The following is a 15,857-nucleotide window of genomic DNA, read 5'->3' as shown; positions in this document are numbered from 1 at the left end:
ACGCACAAAACATATTTCCGATAGCACTTTCCTGGTTGAGCAACCTGTTGAGAGCCTTTCAAGAAGATCGATATATTAGATGATGTCATTATGCCATCGATTTTGAACAGGGGAACAACTTATAAAAAAATAAACATGATAAAAGAAAAGATTCATTTTGCCACAGCTTTGACATTTACCAAAAGGATAAATGGGCTCTCTGGTGTGAGAGTCCCACGTCAGTGACCTTTGCCGAGAACAAACACTCCCTCAGACAGAAGTAGCACTGGGGCTCAAATTTGCATTTCTGTTTCATTGAAGACTTTTTGATCTGCCAGATGACAAGCCTGAGGTGGGAGATGGTTGTGTTTTTAACCTTCATTTCTAACTCACCGCAAGACAAAAAAAAGTCCTCTGCTCACAAAAAAATGTTTTTAGAAAGTTGTCATCCATGACACAACCTTTTAGAAGAATACAGTCCGGTGAAAATCTTTTTCCACACTTATAAAAAACAACAACAACATCATTTAAGTGGGCCTTCAGCTGTGGGGAAGATGATCAATGGTCCCATTCAAACCAATCTGCCCTCATGATCTCGAGGGTGAAGACTATGACAAGCCCTCTGAACGCTTTTACAAGGGTTGATTCAACAGCCCGGCTTTCCTCCGAGGGGACACGCACCATGCGACTGTGATGCCTCTCAGCTCGGGGCCCGCGAAATTAAGTCTGTGAGACAACATGCAAGTCTAAGAGCTGGTTTCACTAGAGCCACACATTTCATTGTGATACGTAAAACTTTTTTTTTTTTTTTACTGTTAAATGAGTGTATCTTTCTTTTGGGAAATGGACTAAATATCCTTTAATCCTCTCAGTCATTGAGGATTGTCAGCGGTGTGGTTTTTTGTGCACATTAACACGTTAAGGCCGATACATTTTCCGATGAGCGCTATCTGTGAAATCACATGCAGCGGTGCAAAAAACTTGAAAATACGATAAATAACTTTGTTCGACATTGTAAGGTAACCTTTGTCTGTTGTGAACCGGCACTGTGCAGAAAATCGAAAATGAAGTCCTATTCGGACGGGGAAACACTGCATCCAAGGGCAACTGTCCAACGCGTGTAAAGCAGAAACACTCATGCGTTCAGCAATGTGCCCCAATCCACACAGGGAGAGCGTGCAGAACAGCTTGAACGCAAACATTCAGCCTCGGACACACTCGTCCCCGCCGAGCGCTCAGTATGCAGCCGCAGGCTCCAATTTGTCGCTGCAGCTCTGCTCCGAGCCGCAGCGAGCCGAACTAAATGGTCTGCGTCTGCGGCGGCAACGCACAGCGGTCCCTTCTCTCAGTGAGAGGTCAAAAGAGCTGGCAGACACACACACAGACGACTTAAGAAGGGTGGCGTAGAGTTTCAAGAGAATCTTCATGTGTTGTTATTCCCCCCCCCCCCCTCGATGCACAATACGACAGACTTCATAGAGAAGACTCCAACGTTGTCCACAAACACGGCGCTGGTGTGGGAGGTGTAGGTGAAAGACGGGGAGATGTTCAGGCACAAGGGAGATCTCTTCTTTTTCTCCAGGCTGCTTTATTCATATATTCAGAAGAGGTCCTTCTGCGACCCCCCCCCCCCCCAAGAACAGCTTGGCTCACTGGGGTTCCTCTTGTTTGGCATATTTACCAATAACCTCCCTGACAATAACGCCCCCCCCTCACTACCACTCCCTCCCTGATGACACAGCCGCCAACCCGTTCCTTATAAGATAAGAGAGGCTCGAGGTTTTAAAATTCTGTGATCAAGCAACTTAACCGGACCACGCTTTGACCTCCGGGACAATAATGCAACTTCAGAACAGCGAATTTAAATGAAGCGGAAAAACAACGGAAAGAAAAGAGCGGCTGAACGCGGGTTCCCAGAGAATATGAACTATGAATTAGCAATCAACGTTTACTAAATGAAGTAAATGAATCAGACGCAGCCTTCTACGAGACAAAGACGGATTGTACACGACCCCTCCACGAGAGCGCGTGTAACGGCGGCGATCAGACACGCTCGTTCCGACAAAGACGCCGCCACACAGCTGTGACTCCCATCTCAACGCTTAGTGGCCCATCATTTCAGCCACTGAGGCAATTTGTGAGCGACCCGATGTGTCTTACATGCCGTTTGTGAAAAAAAACAAAGCTCGGAGGTACGCGGGAGAGTGGCGGGGCGGGAGAGTGGCGGGGCGGGAGAGTGGCGGGGCGGGAGAGTGGCGGGGCGGGAGAGTGGCGGGCGGCCTCGGGGGCGTAAAGCACGTTCACCGGCGGCCTCAGACAGCAGGACCGAGCTACTCGGCGTGATCGGACGGTATTTCGGGGGTTCCATAACGCGTCTCCCTGTGACACTAATGCAGATGTGGTAGAAACCGAGGGGCCCTCTGAACTCCAGCGGGCGTCTGCGGACCGAGTGAATAGTGGCCCGGACGGGGCCGATGGAAACGCTTCCCAAATCCCTGGCAGCGCCTGCTAATAAGCCTTCGGTGTCATTTGGACTCTGCACAGGGTCACAGAAATAATGATCAATTTGCTATTCATACGCTGACCTTCTGAAGGCTTAACAATGATGGTAATTTCACTGCAATTTCACTACACATTAAGATTTGTTAAAGCGGTCAGTCGTGTGCTGGGTTTGGCTGAGATCAAAGCTTCACTGGCACACTGAACACAAATTGGACAAACTTTAATATTCAGGCCTCCGAGAGGACTTCTGACGTTTGATTGCTAAACCAAATCAATCCATTCCAAATCAATCAATTCCATCCACCCACCCACACACACACATATTTCATCTCCTTCCAGAACACTTTTATTTTGAAGCACACTTGAAGCCATGAAATCAAATACGGCCTCCCAGTAATAATGTTTACTGACAAGCACTGATACCCAAGATCATAAAACCTCCAAACAGGGAATAGAGTCATTGTGTGTGTCTGTTTACTAATTAACATACTGAACAAGCTTATGGATTATGCATTCATAAGAGCACGGACAGGAGGCATTAGCAGACACACCGGCCGAGCCGGCGCATTGGTAATTCCTTTATGTCAACACGCGCCGATGAATGCTTTTTTTTTTTTTGGTTGTTTTTGGTGCTTGTCAATTTACACTGGAATCTTACCTTGACATAAGCTGGCTGTTTCTCCAGAATAAGATCGGCAACCTTTTTAGAAACCTACAGAGAGAGAGATACAGAGAGAGAGAAAAGGGGGAGGGGGGGGGGGGGGGTGAGAAAACATTGAAAGACATTTTAATATTCTTCCCGAAGGTCACCCCACAAAAAACGGTTTGGCCACTAGAATCATGCTACCAGGGATGAAAGTGGAATAACAATCACTGGTGTCTGTATCTGGAGCTCTTTAAGGCCAAAGCCTTTTCAATCAAAAGAGCACCTTCCTTTTTTCAGTTTCATTGCGATTTAAATGTCTCAATAACTCAATAAATGTCTCATGACTTTAATAAGTAAGCAGTCGCGTTTTGTGACTCTCCCTGCCTGTCAAACACTGCACATCCATGCTCCAACTTTACAACACAGGCTATCGGTTTGATATTTTTAGTCACGTATGCCAAGCTGGAATAATCCTAATGACATCACCAGTGTGATGTATGTTCAGCAAGGTTTCATTTATAGACCTTGTGTATCAATAATAAAGAGAAAAACTATTGATTTGAGTGTCAAAGTCAAGAGGGAACCAAGTCTCGTGCCTCACTACGGATGCGTGAGCTAGAGGTGAATGCGCTGCTCGTTAGAGGCGCCGAAGGACACTCACCTGGGAGACCTACAGTTTATTCCGTGTCTGTATCGGGTCTTTTGACATCCAGAAAGAGAATTGATTCAGTACGGTTAAGAAGTTGCACAGGGAACCTTTTGCAGTGAGCAATCAAACCCTCCTACCTGAGCCACAAGGCCAAAGTCATTAGCTCGCCACCCGCCCTCACAAACACAAATGGAAGCTAATTGTGCGGCGGCTGGGTTGCGAGCAGAGGCCTGTGCACGTAACGTTCAGCAGCATATAGTCCAACAAAAAAAAAAAAACTAGTGACTGGCTATGAACTCAACTCAACCAGCAGGACAACGGATGCAATGTTTCTCATTGTGTGCCACGAGGGGGAAAGGGAAATAAGGGAAGTGACGGGACGACAAAGCGAACAAACAGAAGCCTCGACTGCAGAGACTGAGCAGGTTCGGACGGTTTGCTCATTAGCGGCGAGGCTGCGGCGCACACCTCGACGTGGGCTTGCGACGGAAGTCTCGGAGTGGTTCGCTACTTCTCGCAGGTGTTAGCCGAGGTGTGTGAGAGCAATTAGAGCTGAATTAGCGCGCGCTAATTAGTGTTGGCAGCGGTGGAAAAATCCCGAGCAGCAAAGTAATAGAGGGTCAGTCTTCCTGATCAACAGAGGTAAACAAAACGTCCAGAATAGACGCTCGGCGCCTCGACGCACCGGGTAGCTGCGGTCGGCTTGTCATTAGTGTGGTATTGCAATTGAATTTTGACATAGAGCTTTGTAGCCAAGTGGCATCTTCCTGGTGTGAAAGGCAATCCTAACGTCCAAGTTAACTTAATATGAGATACAATTACTTCGAATGGCCAGCAGGGGGCGAACCCTCTACATGGTAAACAGTGTGTACGGTCTCGCTCGCTGGTTTATAGTCCTCAACATTAAGTTAATTTAGTAATCTTTGGGTCGCATTGAGAAGGAAAAAGGAGGATAAAGCAGGGCGTGCAAGAGGTCACTACCCTACACTATGTTTTAAAGTAACCATTGTCTTATTCCACACTCTGGTGTTGCCTACGGTTACCAAGACATAAGATGGTGATGGCGAAAAATCAAGATGACGACGGCCAACACTACAGGCCCAGGACGGCGGTCTGATTTGCGGTCTGTGACTGTAGCTCGTCATCACCAGCACGCAATCTGGAACTCGGTCTCTGCACAGCAGGACTTTGTTTTCGGCCCCCGTTGACACACAGGGAGCCAGGGGAAGGCCTGGAGAACGGTTGCATAAGCATTACGCACACTTTCTAAAAACTGAGCGGAGGGAAAGAAATCCTTTTTTGCTGCGGGAGGGATACTCATATACAGCTTTCAAGTTTCATTAAAAATGTACTACGTTCATCCCAGTTATCGCCTCCTCAGACATCTATGCAGCCTAAATCCCTGCGGAGGGAAAACCACTTTGAGGGGGATGGGGAGGATATATATTGATGCAGCTCATGAGTTGTTACTACAAAGACGGTAAAAGACTGTAAAATGATTCATGTTGTTGAAGTATTACAGGTTAGTTATAGAACAGACGTGCATGTTTTGGTAACAGGCGACGGTTTAAATACAGTCATTAAACGTCTAAATCTCTACCAAACTGGGTCTTTGGACTCAGACTTTTATCAAATATGCAGAAGTCTCGCTGCACGGAAAGACAATTCCCCCCGAGATGAGTTTCTGCCAGGCGTGTTTAGAGATGCCAATTATTGGGGGGGGGGGGGGGGGGGCTCTCTTCTCCGCTACCACGGAGAGAATGCTCTGCCCCACAGCGGCCGACAAGAAAAATAAAAGATAGGGGTTAGCTACGTGTCAACACAAGCCAAAGTAGCAAATAGAGGAAATAACCGAAAGTACAAATGACACAGTACTGGGTATTTCTCACTTTCATCTCATATACTCTGCCCCCCCCCCTCTCAACCAATACACACACACACACACACACACACCTCCATCATCTGCCAGCAGGAGAGGCAGTCAGACCCATAGTGAGAATCTAAAAGAACTATTAGCACTTTGTCACATTCTGAAGACTACGAGCCTCTGAAAGATCAGATGTGTAAGTGTAAAAGTCTGCGTACACACATAGTGCTCAACTAGAGGCGGTGCAAGTACAAACATCCACATGTACATCTTCCCAATACAATAAAGACGTGTGCAGGAGTAATTTTGTCAAATGATTTTGGATTTTTTTATTTTTTTCTATTAATAAAAGGTTCAGCAGCCCCTTTAAGCCATACTTTAGTAGAATATTTTAAACTTTGACCTGTATCTCACAGGCAATAAGACTGCATTTTAATGCAATTCAAACCTCATAAATCAAAAATATTGAACAAATTTAAAGCACGAAATCAATCACACCGGCTCCCGTTATGACAAGTGTTGTTTAGCCGATACAAAACAACAAGTATTTATTGCCAAACCCAGAGAAGAGAATATTTTACCACCAAGGTACACATATATAGCAGGAAGGTCCATGTTTACAGACAATACCCATCTGCTGTGTTTAGCAGGGATTGGAATTTTAGTCACGGTATTTGTAAAAATGATTGACTGCAGAATAATTGAAAGTCATTATTCATAATGGAAACAGGTGTAATCTCCATCTGCGGGTAATTATTCTGAAAATGTCTGAGTGATCGATGGGAGTGGGAGACCTGAGAGAAAGAAAAACAGTAATACTTACAAAACACTTTGTTTCCTTTGTTTTTTGCTCCCATTGTGTGTGTACCTACATATTCTGTTACATATGTTCTCCTTTCTTCTATAGTAGACCCTATGTGTGTGTGGAATGTTTTATTGTCTCTTTCTCCTCTCCAGTGGGAATAAACAGCAAGATGACAAGAAGACCATTAACATTTTGTTTGAAAAATAAAAATAAAAAAGGAGCTATGGGATACTTTACAAGAGCCTCGCGGCCTTTTAGGGAGACAAACGGACAGAGTGTCGGCGCATTTAGACGCAGGTTTGTATTGACGAGCTCGCTGAGACCCGTAGATGTGGATTTTCTGCCTGACAGCATGCTGAACCAATTACCGTGGTTGTTCCAATGAGAGGCCTGTGGGCTCCCCGCCAGACACAGAGGCTATGTGTGAGACTGTGTTCGTGCACTCTTGGACTTGATAGGGGGGGGGGCTGCATAGATGTTCTAAGTTTTTAGAGGGAGCGATGGAGACGAGCAGGTGTGCAGAAAGTGCACAAGCTTGCTCCTGGAAGGAGGATAAGTGGACTCCCTCTGCAGTGGACTGTGACGATGGGGAGAGAACTGCTCTACCAGGGCACTCTATGAATAGAACGTGTGCACCGGCCAGCTCTCACGTCTGAAACTGCGAGCACCTCAAAAGTGGTCCTGCTGTGTGGAAGGAACAAAAACGCAGCTACTGACGTCAAAGCAGTTTGAGAGGCAAGAAGGACGAACTATGTCTTAAGGCCCCTTTTCAGCTTCAACAGCAATTCATCAACATAACAAATCGGGGGGGGGTGTGATGCTCCAAAGGTTAGTGGACTGATGGATTAAGTTTTTGCTTTTGCCGTCTCGTTCTTTTGGAACCAATAGTAACCCAAGAGGGTGCAGTACAAATATTTTTAAAACAACAGGGATATCACAATTATGTCTGATGACCTGAAAACACAAGTAAATGAGTGAACGTTTTTAAGTTGTGAGAGGTAACCCGCATATTGGTTTGCTTTCCTCTAAATGGAACTATAACTACTAAATGAACATCATGCTGTACTGAAAATGACTTGAAACTAGTTATTGAGACAATAAACTCAGGTTAACAATGTTTAATGAGGTTTAAAAAGACGCCTTGGGGCTTTGGAACAGAGAGAGAACGGAGGTCTAAGACACTGTAGCATTGGCTTCCCTTTTCATAAGCGGGAGTCGCCGCCTGCATGAGGCGTCGCCGTGGACTGGAGCGTGACTCATGAGGTTGTCAGACATGATCCGGACAAATTTGGCTGCCATCGGTTAATTACTTTTCCGAGAGAATGAGGATGCGAGTGGAAGAGGGAGCTACTTACTGCCGCCTGTTGTCTCTTCAGCTTGTCCCTGTACTCCTCCAGCTCCTGCAGATTTAGCTCAGGTGGTAGCTTCTATAATCACACACACAAACAAACAGCAAGGTGGTGTATTTGTGTCTATTATATCCTCAAACATGTCACACAAAAACGCAGTAAGTTCATTTGACTTCTGCAAGCTGGTTCCAATTGTTTCTACTGTTGGCTGTAGTCAAAGTCGGCGCAGGGTGCGAGTCTGACGGATAAATATATAAACGGTAAAAGCATTGCAAAAGGCTGCTCAAAGAGAAAGGTCAACAGGATGGTGAGACAGGCCGTCATCCAGGGCAAAACAGGGTATACAAATAAGAGCGCAGAGCCGTCAGCATGGCAACTAAAGGGTAGCACCCAACGGCAGAAAGATGGGCGAGGGAGGATTTTTTTTTTATAACTAAATCCCAAACGATTGTCTGTTCTTACTGGCGCTCAAGATCTAATTACCTAGTAATTGGACTAATATATTTGTATCAAATCTAATTGAAAGCGAGCGAACGCTGTGCTCAGTATCCTGTTCACTCTGCATTTCACTGACGACAGCTGGAGCTCTTACTCCATTAAAGGAAATAAAAACAAAAGAAATTCACTTTGCCAGATTAGAAGTAAGATTACTCAAGAAGGTAAAAGTACATTATTTAGTAAACAGTAAACAAACTCCGGTAAGGAAAGGAAATATTGCAAATCCATGGCCCAAAGGATGATAGGTAATTACTTTCCCCTTGACTGAGAGTCTCATTTCAGATGGTGTAGCAATACCAAGATAAATCTAATGAGATTTCACACCCTTCCCCTGTTGAGAGGACGCAATCCATCAATCCGGGTGTCAATGGTGCGTATGCAGCTCAGCTCAAGTGGAAGAATCCGCAGCTCAGGTGAGAAAGAACTTTAACTCTGTTAGTCAGGCAAGGTTCAAAGTGAGATATATATATATATATATATATATATATATATATATTTATAGTGCTAGTCCTGTTACTAACTCAGTCAGTACTGCATGCGCATTCAAAGGACTTCTGACCTCCAGTCTGACCTCCAGCTCGTGCTGCACCATGTCGAAGGAGTCGGTGGGAGAAGTAGACCTCCTCGATGCTTTCAATGATCTCCTGCTCCACCTGGGGGTCGATGGGCTGCTCCCTCAGCTCCCGCAACTCCTCCTGTAAGAGAGAGAGAGAGAGAGAGAGAGAGAGAGAGAGGAGAGAGAGAGAGAGAGAGAGAGAGAGAGAGTGAGAGAAGAGAGAGAGAGAGAGAGAGGAGAGAGAGAGAGAGAGAGAGAGAGAGAGAGAGAGAGAGAGAGAGAGAGAGAGAGAGAGAGAGAGTCAAAGATGTCCTTGAAGCAAGCACTTAAAAAAGTTCCAGACACACAGGGACACAAAACAGAGTCGAAAACAGAGAATTACATCACTTTAATGAAAACGACAAACCAAATCGAATATAAACACGAGAAAAATACTTCAAAAGAAAGAAAACTCGTACAGAGAAAAAAAAAAATAGGAATGACGCCGAGGGGAAAGCTGGATAAAAGGGAATGGAGATGGCCCCCCCCCCCCCCCCCCCCCCCCCCGGCCCCCGGCCCCCGTCAGTGAGACATCAATCCCCGCAATCGATTGACACGCAGCGCGTCCGTCGAGGGCCCGCCGCGTCAGCGAGACTTTCACATGAAGGATTCTGAGCTCGTCTTGAAGTCGCGGGTCAATGAGAAAAGTGGACATTTTTTGCTGGTTTTGTTCCCGAGAAGCCTCCTTCGGCAACAACATGATGGCAAATATTGTGAAAGCGTGCAGTCCTGCCGGGCAAATAAATGAGGGGCGGAGGTTGCGTCGAGATAACTAACCAGGCTTTTCTCAAAGTTCAACGGAAAATAAACTTAAAAGGGAGAATCTTTTTTTTCTCCGCTGACCGAGCAGGAGATGATCATGAGGAGCCCAAGACCATGAAGTAGGTTGTTCTCCCCATCCAAGGGTTTTTCCCGTGCCCATGTGAGGGTTTCGGGGACAGGGGATGTCGCACTTGTACAAACTGTTAAGCTAATCTGCAATATGGGGTAATGGAAAATAAACTGAATTGAAAAGAGACGGATCTCAAACAAAGGCGATTTCCTCCATTGCGACAGTGAATGCCGCTTTAATGCAGTGTGGATGATATGCGGGACCAATACTTCCCGAGGGGATTATGCAGCGACAGAATCAGCCATAAGCTGGGATCACTTCTCCCATTGAAGTAAACTAACTAGGGATCTGTCAGTCTCCTCCTAAAAAAGGGGCGTGGCAGCGGTGAAACCCATGTGATCCAGGAAGCCGACTCCCCACCAACGTCTCCTTTCTGCAGTGGATCGGATTGCCTTTTTTACCATATATAAATGCAATGGACAGACCTTAAGGCAAGTGTGTGGGTGAGCGCGTGAGATTGGACGGGGGGGGGGGGCGGGGGGGGTTCAGGTATAGGATCACACTCCACCTTCTGAAGGGTGGGCGGCAAATCAACTCAAACGAGCAGAGTCGGGAGGCGAGAAGGAGAGAGGGGAGAGAAGGGAGGGAGCCGGGGAGGGGTGGGGGGGGGGGCGGATGAGTCATTGGTAGCAAAAAGTTCCAGCAAAACGATGAAGAAAAGCGAGAGAGAGAGAGAGAGGAAGAAAAGCGAGAGAGAGAGAGAGAGAGAGAGAGAGAGAGAGAGAGAGATGAATGAGCAAAAAGCCAAACAATGATTTGAAGACACTCCTGGGTGGTTAGAGCAATTCCCCCCGCAGCTTCTCGCTCTCTCTCTCTCTCCCTCCCTCCCTGTCACTCCCTCAGGCCTCCCACCCGAAGTGATGTGTGAAACTCGGGAGCATCTCCTAGTGATCGAGTCCTTGAGAGGCCACCTTTGGTTCAATAAATTCCCTCCTTTCTCCCCCCCCCCCCCCCCACGACGACTGGGCGAGCGCACAAAATACACAAAAAGAAGAAGAGGAGGAAGCGGAGCCCCCCGAGCCGCACACGTGAACCCTGAGGCTTTGATCAAATTTCACTTTGAAGGAAGGAGGGAAGTCGGGGAAGCCGCCGTCTCATAGCAACACCTTCTCCAATGAAGGAAATTCTCATCTTCTGGCAGAAATTAGAAATGCATTTTCATCCAAAGTGTGGGCCGCTTAACGAGCATCATCAAAAGAGGGTGTTCGTGTGATTGTATGAATGCGGGAAATCGGAGTGGGCCGCGCCACGCAGCGCCCGGATAGCACGGGAACAAGTGAACAAATACAAAAGCGGCGGTTCCCACCAAAATAAAAAACAGCGAGGCGCCGGGAGAGGAAGAACGCGAGGAGAGGAGACAGACAGGAGGGCCAATTATTTCCTCCACGGAATCCTTCATTGGAATAAATCAAAACAACCTCACTGTGATGAGCCAAGTCACGGTGTTTGTTTGTGTGTGTACGTGAGTGTCTGAGTGTTTAACACGTTTGTCTCTCTGGCACTTTAAGACACAGCGACGATCAATACACCAAAATACACACTGCGTCCCTGTGGTCCGCTGCTGTCCTAACGTGTGATACTTGTGAGTTCATGCTCGGATTTATTCTCCATTCTATTTTTCCCTCAGGTAATTCTCCGCTGTCTGTCACTGCGCCAAAAGCAACGGGTCCCCCCCATCCTTCCCCACCCCCCCCCCCCCCCCCCCCCCCCCACATCTGCGGTACACGCAGTTCTTCTGTGGTCCGAGTGAGTATCTCAGAAATGTCCCCAAAAAAAAGTGTGAAATGTCAAGATGAGCCGTGCCTCTCTCCGGCCTTCTTAAGAAAAGCCTGCGTAAATGAATGACCAGCTTCAGCCCGCCCTCTGAAGCGAAAAAAAGAGACACTATGACATGGAGGCCCATCGCTAATCCCATTCCAACCTCAAATCTTAGGAAGCACTGCAATATCGAACAGGAGAGGCACGAATGTTTATGGCGAGAACAGAGAATTCATGTGAAAGAAAAAGCGGAACGGGTGAGCCGATGGTGACCCCTGCTGGTGAGAAAGTGTACTTGCATGGACCCAGATTTTATTTCTACAGGGAGTACAGGGAGCCACACAATATGAGATTAGAAAAAGGCTGGAGAGATAAAGAGCACCACAATACCTGCAAAGAAAATCCGTAAAACGTACCCGCATAGGTGATGAGAGTTTGGAACTAAAAAAGGTTTTGGAATGAGAGATAATAGTGTTGTTTGTTATGGAGTGAAAACATCAAGCAGCTCATCAGGAACCAAGACAAATTGTCTAAATTAACAAAAACCTCAAAGGGATTTATACAAATTAGCTGTTAGATGTATCACTATCTATCTAACGCTGTATACCTTGTTGCATAAATCATCTTTGTGAATAAATCACATTGAAATCTAATTTAATCTCATTAAATGTAGCCCCTTGGCTCATTGGCCAGATTTACGTATACATTTGTAAAGGGCATCAGGTACGCAAGAGCAGGTGAACAAGGAGGATGGCATTGCCTTTGAGAGAAAAGGTTTCCATGGGGGAGGGGGGCGGCAAACTGCTGCTCAAGCCAAGAGTCTGACCTCTGTTTGTGTCTGTGGGAGGAGCCAAATCAAGGGTTTCACCTCAACAGCAATTAGATCCGTTCTTTGGCAAGAATCCGGTAATGTCCCACTGTTATAGACACCTTTAAATATACCGCTGTACTGTAAGCAGGGAGGTATGATCGGGGGATTTTTATTAAATCATATTGTAAGATATTATAATAGTAATTTCCATTTATGACCTTCACTGTGATCCAACATAATCACACTGATTTCTGAGCAATCCGAGCCGATGACGTTGTGTCGTAAAACACAACGTCAATTTAAATACACTTAGAATCAAGAGTATTGATATTGTTTAACAAGCCTATCAGCTGCTCACAGTAACAACAGCAACGACATTACAACCTTTGCAGCCATTTGAGGTGCATTAACTTTAGTAATAATCAGAACTGCATTTCAACATTTGGCCTGTTCAAAGAACAAAGAATTGAGGTCTTACTTTTTTTTTCTTTTTAAACAGCAGAGACTGAACGACTTCGCAGAAGCGATCAGTCGCCACTTCCTGTTACTGACTACAGCGAAACCGAGAGAGCCATCTCTGGTGAGGTCACGAGTGGGGCGGAAATGACTCATCAGTTACCCGATAGGCTGCTTGACTCCGTCCGCCTAGCGTGGTTCGCTGCTTCGGGTACGCGCTTAAATAAACACGCGGTGTTCCCCCTACCGTAGGATCAAGGGGACGTCCCGCAGACAGACATCTACCCCTACCCCCCCACGCCCCCCTCTAAATATTGTAAACCAAGGGGAAACACGGAACGAGGGTCCATTTGTTTCCCTTCTCGCACACACGCAAATCTACACCTTCAGCTTAACATCATTCCTACTCCGTCAACGCTTCAAGTTGGGTGTCCAGAGAATGAGTTGACAGCATCAATTCTCAATCAGCACCATATGTAATGCCCCCCACCCACCCACTAGCTAGAAGTTGCTGTCAGCTCCTCCTGGAGGATGACGAATGAACCCCGGCATAAAATGAATGGACAAACACAACTGGTACCAAGCAGTAAGTATAAAGTATTAAGTAATAAAGACACACACACACACACACAGGCATCGACAGAAGTGGAGTAATATTCCCTTTCGATCAAAGGGGACCGTGGGTTTCGGTGTACACAAAAGGATGAGGTTTCATTTTCCTGAGAGGTGACGGGCCCCCGCAGCAAAGCACATACAGTCAGTGCACCGTGTTAAATAATATCCATATCATTTCAACTAAGTCTCTCCCAATGTTCCTGTCTGCTTATACCACGCACGGTTCCTCGTATCACGTAAGCCAAAGGGAATATTTGGGGTCTACAAGTATTTGATGTCTGCATGTCCCCCAATCCCAAATCCAATGAGAAGCAACTGAGGCTCTGATAACACCTGGAGACTAAATGACTGTTCGTATTAACTGGGCTTGATCTGCGTCTCTGGGTGGTTTTCTGCAACAAAAGACACTATGATACAATGACCTTGAATTATTAGATCATAAAAATATTATATTTCTTGTGAACCACCAGCCTACTTAATGTGAAAATATCATCAGGACCCGTCCCTGCCTTTGACCAAAAAAAACAGATTGAAAGAAATTTCCGAACCCCTCTCAGCTTCATCTTCTTCAACTCTGAACAATGAGTTGACGGAAAAGCACTTCCTTTTTATCTCATCCGTTTTTCAACCTAGGCAGAAAACACTCGAGGCAAAGCATGAAGAGACTTTCATTCACATGGACCCCAAACTGCATCTACAATCAAAATAATCTTCACTGGAGGGAGATGAAATGTCTGGCTGGATGGACCTAGCTGATATCAGCCTGCACTGTGAATAAATGGAGTTGGTCACCTTCCGAAACGGTACGCAGCCACACTGGAAGGTCACAACTACACGTCAAAGTCAAAACAAAACCAGCACCTGGCAGTGCATAGCGGGGCCAGTGAGCAAGTGTCTGTCTATAACATATAGAGCTACTCGGTGGCTTCGCTCAGTCTGCTCTTGGCAAATTGAATGTGCACAAGTGGTTAAGCACAGATGCTTCTTGTGACCAAGCACGACTGATTGTATTTTCAAACGCTGCCACAGAGAAATGCACACATTTCATATTTTCCACTTTTGCAATTTGGATGGATGTGCCCTCAAGTGACAGAAATGGATGCCAAAGTATAATCTTACGTATGAATGATTCATTATACAATAAGTTTGGCTTCTATTAATATGCAGTCAAGTTAGCCAAAATAGTTGATTGATCCATGGACCATCGTCTTATCTGAAAAATAAATCTTTTTGCACGCCCAGTGTTTGGACAAGTAAAAACTCATTTTTTCAGTTGTTGACAAAAGCTAGAATGACGTCATTACTACACAATGCCATCAGTTACACATGGAACAGGTAGATCTACTTTTTACTTTCTGAACACGTGATTAGCTGTGGTCATTTTGATCGGTTTTGTAGGCATGAGCTTTACCTTGCTGGGGATCCTCAGGCTCTCCACTGGGCTGAGGTCTGCCATGCTTTCCTGGGGGCTTTTCAGGCCCTGTCAAAATAAGAGTCACTGTTAGATTTCAAAAGCCCAAAATAGTAAAGTAACTGTAACGGTTTACACAGTGGGGACGTGTGCCTGTTGTGACCTTGCTTGTCATTCACGAGCACACTACTGTATTCAACAAAAAGTGGAAGTGACGGAGAGATTTTGTGATAACGACAGGCTCTGCTGTGTAGTGGGGAACCGATGAGCTTAATATTACTGCAGTGCAAGATGAGAACTTCCCTAACCGCCCAGTTTCCACTGTTATGCCTTGTTGATGTGCTGTTTTAAAAAGGTAACGTTAAACTCTGCGCACGCGGGTATTTCTCTCATTACATATACATTTTCTTCACGTGGGGTAAATAGTTCAGTAATTGTGACGCAGTCGATGAATAGCCTGGTGTTATCCGGGCTGAATGTACCCTTTAATGAGCCACACGATGAGCTGTCAAATTAGCCAGTTAGCCTAGCTAGCTAGCAAGCCAGCTACTTGCAGCTGTCAAAGACTGCGCTGCTTCGCTCACCTGCCGGGACATAAGAGACTTGATCTTCTGCATTGTAAATCCGATTTGTGGCAGCGTACAAATAAAAGAGCAAAGTTGTGTTTTTTGTTGTTATCAACGATGCGCCTCCATCACTAGGAGGTGGACGCCATAGTTGACCGTCACGTGACCGGTACGGAGCGAACGAGGAAATCGCAAAGGCCGCTGGGAAAGGTAGTTTTTATTTAGTCCCAATCTCACGAGGGTAAACAATGAACATATTTAGATTAAATAAATAAAAATATGTTGGAATCAAAATAATTCATGTTAATTACAGACTTATTGTCAAGGTATACTATTCTAATAAATGCATTGCTTCCTCACACCACTGGATGGTAGTATTTAACATCACAGAATATAACACTACATCAAGTTTCTTCTGTCCTTAAAGAACTGACTGAGTACTCACTGTTAATTGAATG

The 15,857-nt window shown here is 45.8% G+C and overlaps 1 protein-coding gene across 1 annotated transcript in view; it reads right to left on the bottom strand.

Moving 5' to 3' along the window:
- The window catches only part of vps50 (VPS50 EARP/GARPII complex subunit), a 97,100-nt gene extending 81,525 nt beyond the window's left edge, over positions 1 to 15,575 (bottom strand). The window contains 6 exon segments of the mRNA XM_062558391.1: positions 3,140 to 3,193; positions 7,804 to 7,875; positions 8,867 to 8,902; positions 8,904 to 8,990; positions 14,834 to 14,902; positions 15,418 to 15,575. Of these exon segments, the coding sequence (XP_062414375.1) occupies positions 3,140 to 3,193; positions 7,804 to 7,875; positions 8,867 to 8,902; positions 8,904 to 8,990; positions 14,834 to 14,902; positions 15,418 to 15,450 (351 nt within the window). The 5' untranslated portion in view covers positions 15,451 to 15,575.
- Positions 15,576 to 15,857: the final 282 nt, after the last annotated feature.

This window comes from Pungitius pungitius, chromosome 17, assembly GCF_949316345.1.
Source record: "Pungitius pungitius chromosome 17, fPunPun2.1, whole genome shotgun sequence".
NCBI lineage: Eukaryota > Metazoa > Chordata > Actinopteri > Perciformes > Gasterosteidae > Pungitius > Pungitius pungitius.
Note: the sequence above shows the minus strand (reverse complement) of the source record. Positions and strands in the feature narration are given on the sequence as shown.